Below are 7208 nucleotides of genomic sequence, written 5' to 3'. Positions count from 1 at the left end.
CATCCAGCCTGGCCTTGAACACTGCCAGGGATGGGGCAGCCTCAGCTTCTCTGGGCAACTGGGGTGTCTCACCACCATCACAATAAAGAATTTCTTCCCAGTATCTAACCTAAATCTTCCCTCTTTCAGCCATTCCCCCTTGTCCTGTCACTGCATGCCCTTGTAAAAAGTCCCTCTCCAACATATCCTTGTAGGCCCCCTTTAGGCACTGAAGCTGCTCTAAGGTCTCCCGTTAAGGAGCCTTCTCTTCTCCAGCCTGGCTCCAGAGCAGATCTTGTCCTTGCAGCATCTCCGTGGCCTCCTCTGGACTTGGTCCAACAGCTCCATGTCCCTCTTGTGTTGAGGAGCCCATGAGAGTGAGATTTCATTTTTGCTTGCTTCTTAAGGCAAGGTTTTCTTTCATAGGATGTTCAGCACAATCTTCCCTAGAAAAAGCACTTCTTAGGACACCACCTTAAAGTTGCATTGTCACATGCTGAGACTGCAACTCAATGTGTACAGTCAATCAAGACTGAAGCCTCTGCAGTCTGCAGTTGTGCTGTCTTGCACTTGCAGTACCAGACAAAACAAGAAACTACTCTTAAAGTGCAAAAGAGGGTGATGTATGTTTTTACTCACTGTGCTTAATCTACCAAGGTGAGGATCTGGTCAGCTTCTATCTTCTATAGTAGTACGTGCTCCATTAGGTTATAACAAGTGGAATGGAACTTAATTTTCTCATGCACGCTGAACCAGGGCATTTATTTAGCTGTTGACTTGAATAGCTGCAAGACCCTAAAGGTTTTGATACTGAAGCGGTTTTATGGATAAGGCCCAGGAAAGTGAAGGAAGTTCAATTTAAATGGAGTAACGGTTGCAGGATATGCAGTCCTTAGCACTTAAAGAATTAAGTTGTGCTTCCACCAGAGGAGGAACAGGTTTGTTTCTCTGCATGCTTAAAGATAATGAACAACTCACAGTTAAGAGGCGAGGTTGTCTTAAGTAGCTGATCGCTTGGACTAAGGGCATGTATTAGTCCAGACTGCGAACTAGCACACAGCTGAGCAGAGGGACTCCAGAACCCTGGTACTGGATCCCATGTGTTCAGGTACAGGCCCTGCTTGAGCTTGGACAAGATTACCTCCAGCAGTCCCTCCAACCTCAGCCCCTCTCTGCCAGTTGCTGCTGCTGTGGCAGACCCCGCTGCTATTGCCCAGGGCAGCAGGGGTCAGTGAGGCTCAGTGGTGGCAGAGCTGCTTCTTTGATTGATCATCTGCTGCTTACACGTTAAACTGGTTCAGTTTAGTGTTACGTGCAGGGAGACTGATGTGCAACACTCCAGAGAAAGAAAAGTGACAGGACCTAGAGCAGGTAACATACATATTTAAATGGAAAGCACTGCTAAATGGGCTTGGTTTTGGTGCCTTTTGTTACCGAGGTTACAGTGCTGTAGATGGTATCATATGGTAACTGAATGCCTTTACCTTTCTGTAACTAGCTGAATGTGTATCTTCATTGTAATACAAAAACACTTGTTTCTTGAGCTACACTTGTATTCACGTTCTAGATGCAGCAGTTTGTTTTCATTATACTTCAGTTTTATCAATCAGGGTGAAATTTTCTGGCGAGATTTAAAGCCACAGCCTTATTCATGGCTTTGTCTTTACACAGCCAATAGTTCTAAAAACCATGTTTTTTCCCCATGCTGAAATAGCCTTTTGCCATTTTAAATAAATGGAACTGTCAGTTGGCACTTTTGTCCTTTCTCTTGTGTTTTGGCTGCTTCTGTTGCAATGATGATGTGTCTGCCCATAGATTACTGTATTTATAATGTTTAAAATGTACTCATTTTAAACTTTTTTGTGCAATGCAATGGTTAGAGCCGTGAAGTCCAAAGGCAGTACAGATGCTCTTAATTCATTGCACTGTTCTGCATTACAGGGCTCTTGAAAGGTGGCTGTTGGAATAATTGGTTATCTTATTTTTTCCTCCTAAACCAAACTTGAATTTCTAACTGGAGTTCCTCAGCAGGGTAACTGACCTACAGCTAAACCTGGTGAGCTACCAAGCTGGCCCTCTCCTGCACCACTGTTCTCTGAGGCTGTTGAGTGTCTTACACTTGTCAGGCTCTTATATTAACAACACAAACAGAAGTACAATAAAGGAAAGAATCAGTTGGTGCGGTGAAGGATAGCAGGGGTGAAGAGTAGGCATGAGAAACGTATTGCTGTTGTGGGCACTGGGCCAGTCCATGTAAAAATCCCTTTAACAAAAAGCAACCAGTGAGAGGACACAGGGAAACAAAGCAAAACTAGATCAGGTGAACTCATTCTGACTTCCTGTAAGCTTTGCACAACAGAAATGGCCAAAGGAGGTTTTCCTGGGCAGCCTTCCCCCTGACAGAAGGCTTTATTTCAACATCAGCCGCACAGATAAACCAGTAAAACCCACCACAACCATCATCTTGGTATTTCCATTTATTATGCTGTAAAAAGCAACACTATCTGGATTTTATTTCTTAAAATAAATAACTTTCATTTTCAGAACCAGCACAGCTCAAGTTTAGATTCATTCATGGGAAACTGCTAGAAATACATTCATCACTGTCTATTCCCCACAATACTGAATCTAAGAGTCAAGATCAGCCCAGTCAGTTACAATGACCAGAAGTACACTGCCAATAAGTATAGTCACTGATAGTCCAGCTCTGAAGCAAAAAAATCTGGTACAATACATTTTGTTCACAAAGAGAGGCCTAATTAATGCTAAGACTATCACAATATTTCTGAGTACAAAGCATTAAGTTAGCTTGACGATTTTAGGTTGTGATACAGAAGAAACATACATGACATAAAAACAAAGGAGTGGGGGAATCCTCTTTGGAGCATAAGGAAGTCAGCGGTTGATAAGATAACCAAAAGCTATTTACGATAAAGTTTACGTGTCAGTGTCATGAATGCTAAACAGCCAAACCAATGTACTGCATCTACTGATATTTATAAATATAACAGCATGTCTAGATAGCTGCATCGCTGAATTGGACATTACAAAATAATCCATCTTCTCACAATGAGAAAATACTAAAACTAACCAGCAAAAATGCACTGAAGCAAGGACCGGCTAAAAGCACTCAGTATGATTCAGGAAAAGCATTAAGTTTAGGGACAGCCATGATCCTTAAATGTTAACTCAGTTAAAATCCCTCTTTTGGGTTGGTTTGGTTCTTAATACATGTGTATTCTATAATATACCTCTATTTTAAAAATGCCAGTTCAAGCAATGCAAATTTCAGTTAAATAAAGCTGAATCAGGTATTTTTCTGAGAAGCTGAAGGATATGTCTTAATAGGAAATAAAATGTGGAAGAAGTCAGATTAGCACTGAGATACAGAATACTTCACTGGAATCCATCTGAAAATATTCCTCTACACTAAATTTGACAGAGAAAACATGCTGGGATTTAGTTCAGGGTGCAGGAGGGCAGAAGCCTTGTGTTACTGTGTGGCTAATGTGGCTCAAAGAGCCAGAGGCCATTCTGTGTGGTTCTCAGTTAGAAGTGGGGTGGCTGTGATACAGGATGTGGAAAGAATGGGTTAAAAGCCTTCAGAAAAATAGCTGATCTCCAGAAAAAAGGAGAAAAACACCAAACAAAAACCCTAGCTTAAGAACAGTAAGATTGATGAGAAGTGTTTGATAACCATACCAGTCAAAATGCTTTGTTGGGCCTTCAGACTCTTCCAAGATTCCACCATCATGAGGACAGTCGCTGCTCGTGATGAGTATCAAGCACTTTTCCCTGCCGGGAGGCAGTGTGGCATATACCAACCAGAGCCTGTACAGGAACTCAGCCACGCTGACCTGCTGGGTCACTCTGGAGAAGTTACTTCTCTCTATGCCTTAGTGTACTCGTTTGCAAAAGGAGGATAATGTGGTTCAGATCATCTTTATAAAGTGCTTGGACTATTCCAGAAAGGATTTGGGCATTAGTTCAGGAGGATTTTGGTGCCTCAACACAAAGTTTTGACTTTGAGATCTACTGCTGGCTTGTACACTATGTGCTAGAATAAAAACAGCCGCACACACAACTCTCAAACACAGTCTCCTTTTCCATGTGCTAAACGACTCTTGCCTATAATTCTTGTGCTAAAACTCTTGCCTATGTGCACACCTGTGGTGTTTTGTGAATATCCAGCTCTTCAGTGACTGTGCACTTCAGAGGTTCTGTGCCAGGGTATCAGCAGAAGCAATTGCACATGGGATAGGGAACAAGTAACATACTTCTGCAAACAACAAGTATCTGCAGCAACATTGCCCATGATGGGGCACATGCTGAGCTGGCTCCAGTGGCAAGGCAGGAAGTGCCACCATTCACCACAAAAGGCATCAACTGCTTGTGCTCCTGATGCTGAACAACGTGTTCTGCCCCAGCGGAACCCCACTGGTGCAATATCCTGCTCCCTGGTTGATAGTAGTGCAAGAAGAGAACATACCCAAAATTTTGGCTTATCTCTTGCTCTGCTCACGCTTTGATTGGCTCTATGCTCCTTAAAGCTGTTTGACTCTGTCCGTGTCCCTTATTGCAAGCCTCAAGTAAGTCAGATCTACATGCAGTATTTGGTTTAGTACTTTACCTTGCACATACTTCCATACCCCTCTCTGGTTCCTGGTGCAAGCACCAAGAACAGCACGCATGAGCCCCACTGGAGGGTTCTGCAGCTTGCCAAGGCTTGCTGTAGTGCAAATGTACTTGCTAGGAACACAACTGCATAGAGCTGAAGCACCCGCTTTCCCCAGCGACAGGGGAAATACTTTAGCAGCTGAATATGGAGAGATAGGAGGGAGGCGAGACAAAGGGAACTGAAAGAAACTCTTCCAAAACAACAACCTCACTGAACACTCTTTGATGTCCCATTCCCCTATGCCATTTGGTCAGAAAATCCCTAAAACAAATTCCGTGACAAGACTACCTAAGAACAAGTCTAGACCATTGACAACTCATCTATATACTCTGTTGATATTTATATCATGTAAACAAGGTGGACTTAGGTTTATTTTCCCAGCGGTAAGTGCAGATCCTTACATAACACACCCAGCCTAAATCTATTTCAGCATCCTCAGCTTGTGAAAAACCTCACACTGACGCTCAGACCTGACAGCACTCTGGCTCACCTTGGCCATACTGGAAACAGAGGCTATAGGAAACAAAAACTCAGCAGAAAAAATCCTGACCACAGACTAGAGTTCACACAGAACGCAAAAATAAATTAAGTAGTGCACAGTAAAGCCAACAACAGCTAAATATTTTTATACATCAATTATATGCAGCATGAGGTAATATTGCTCACATTATGGAGGGAGATTCTTAGTTGGTTTTGTTTCTTTAGAGAAAGATTGGATTTGTCCTGTGCGTATAGAAACTCCTGTAACATAACACTGAAGTAACAGAGACTTCTGTAAAATATATACCACTATCAGATAGAAACACACACGCTCTTCATTACTTATGTATACCACAATTAAATAGGTGATTTGATTCTTAGGATCTAGCTGAAGATGATTATAGTAAGCCATCTAGATTTTTATGAACCGTTCGGTTCTCCTTCCCATTGTTGGAATCCTCTGATGGCGTGTACTGGACCTGATATTCTTGAAGAATTTTAAATACGTCGTGGTGTCCGAAATGTAAAGCTTCATCCATAGGAGTGTTATTCCACCTGCAAGAAGGAGCACAGTATTTCCAAGATCAGCAACAACCTACTTTACATACTGTGCTAGTAATCCTGAATACATTCCAATGTGACTTGAGAGACACTTCTCCTCGGGGGTGCTAAAGCATCTCAGAGATGCTATCAGTGTCTTTCCTCCAAACTTTCAATAAAACCACTCACCTGTCTTTGGGGAAAGGATTCACTTTGCATGCTTCCAATAGGAATTTAACAACATCCACGTGTCCTATAAGAAAAATAGGCTTGTGAGTGTATGTATTTTATATATGTGTATCTATGTATATACGAAGTTTTTAAAAGCAGGTATGCACACAGAGCGAAGATACTCTAACGCAAGCTGACTACGCTCCATTAACAGATAGCAAACAACATCCAAGGAGACACTACCTTCTGCAGCTGCTACATGCAGGGCTGTTCGTGAGTCATAGTCTCTTTGTTCCATATCCATTCCTGACAGAGCAAATCTAGAAAAATAAACATATATTACCAAAAAAAGCCTTACATAACTAAAACAAGCTACAGAACTAGCATAGAACAATACCCCTAAGCTACAACAATGAAACTTCCACTGCAAGAGGATAGGAACGGTATCAAGAGCCCATCCTACCTTCAGTTATAAAGAAGGGGGCCCTTACTGCTTTGGCTTTAACATTCCATTCTCTAGTTGTTAAAAAGAAACATAAAGTGTCTTTATCTTGTCTTACATGGACAAGCTAAGCCATACAAGGCAAATTATGTTTATGCCACTTGAGGAAAACCAGGGAGAGCTCCCAAGTCTGAAAACCCCAAATCCAGAGTTTAGCTATTAGCAGGGTTCTTTCATCACACTACAGTGCTCTAGGACAGCAGAGTTAAACTATACATGTTTTCCCATTCAATAGCTATACTTAGATATATTCTAGCCACATTAATACATTCACATTTAGTCTCTTCCCATCATTAAACATTGCCAAATTCCATTCCAGATTTAAAAAGCAATGCTAGTGTTTCTAAGCTCTACAACAACAATGCCTGAATCTTTGTGTCAGTTTCAGAACTGAATTATAAAGCAGGTGAGAGCATAGCTAGGGTTTTCTGCCATGACTACAAAAAACATGGTTAAGGAAACTTATTTCACCATGATCCAAAGAAACATAAAGCAATGGGGTTGCAGCATAGCATGAGGATATCTCTGCAATGGTTTGAGTTGGGTTTGTTCGGTTGGCGTTTGGGTGAACACAGTCAGCCTCCAGCACAGCTGAGATGTTCCCAACATAGACACAGTGCATATGCATATCCATAAACAATAACAGCAGGTACCAAACAAGCAGCATTCCTATTCCCAACCCCACACTGGTTTTTACCTCCGGAGTGCAGACACATCCCCCGTGTAAGCAGCAAACAGCAGATTTATCACAGACTTCACCTACAAAGAGAGATGAGATCCTGTTTATTTAGCTTTTTTTAGCAAAAATAAAACTGATGGAAAACCCAGAAAACTCCAGCACAGCCAGAGCTGGTCCAG

General features: G+C 42.0%; 1 protein-coding gene across 1 annotated transcript in view; it reads right to left on the bottom strand.

The window, feature by feature from the left end:
* Positions 1 to 2440: 2440 nt before the first annotated feature.
* Positions 2441 to 7208, bottom strand: part of GLS (glutaminase) — a 67770-nt gene continuing 63002 nt past the window's right edge. Inside the window, exons 15-18 of the mRNA XM_031045857.2 lie at positions 7048 to 7109; positions 6092 to 6168; positions 5867 to 5930; positions 2441 to 5692 (exon numbers count right to left, since the gene is read on the bottom strand). Coding sequence (XP_030901717.1) covers positions 5536 to 5692; positions 5867 to 5930; positions 6092 to 6168; positions 7048 to 7109 — 360 coding nt within the window. The 3' untranslated portion in view covers positions 2441 to 5535. The remainder of the gene's footprint in view (positions 5693 to 5866; positions 5931 to 6091; positions 6169 to 7047; positions 7110 to 7208) is intronic.

This window comes from Melopsittacus undulatus, chromosome 8 (genome assembly GCF_012275295.1).
Source record: "Melopsittacus undulatus isolate bMelUnd1 chromosome 8, bMelUnd1.mat.Z, whole genome shotgun sequence".
Lineage (NCBI taxonomy): Eukaryota > Metazoa > Chordata > Aves > Psittaciformes > Psittaculidae > Melopsittacus > Melopsittacus undulatus.
The sequence above is the reverse complement of the archived record's forward strand: the minus strand, read 5'-3'. Positions and strand labels throughout refer to the sequence as shown.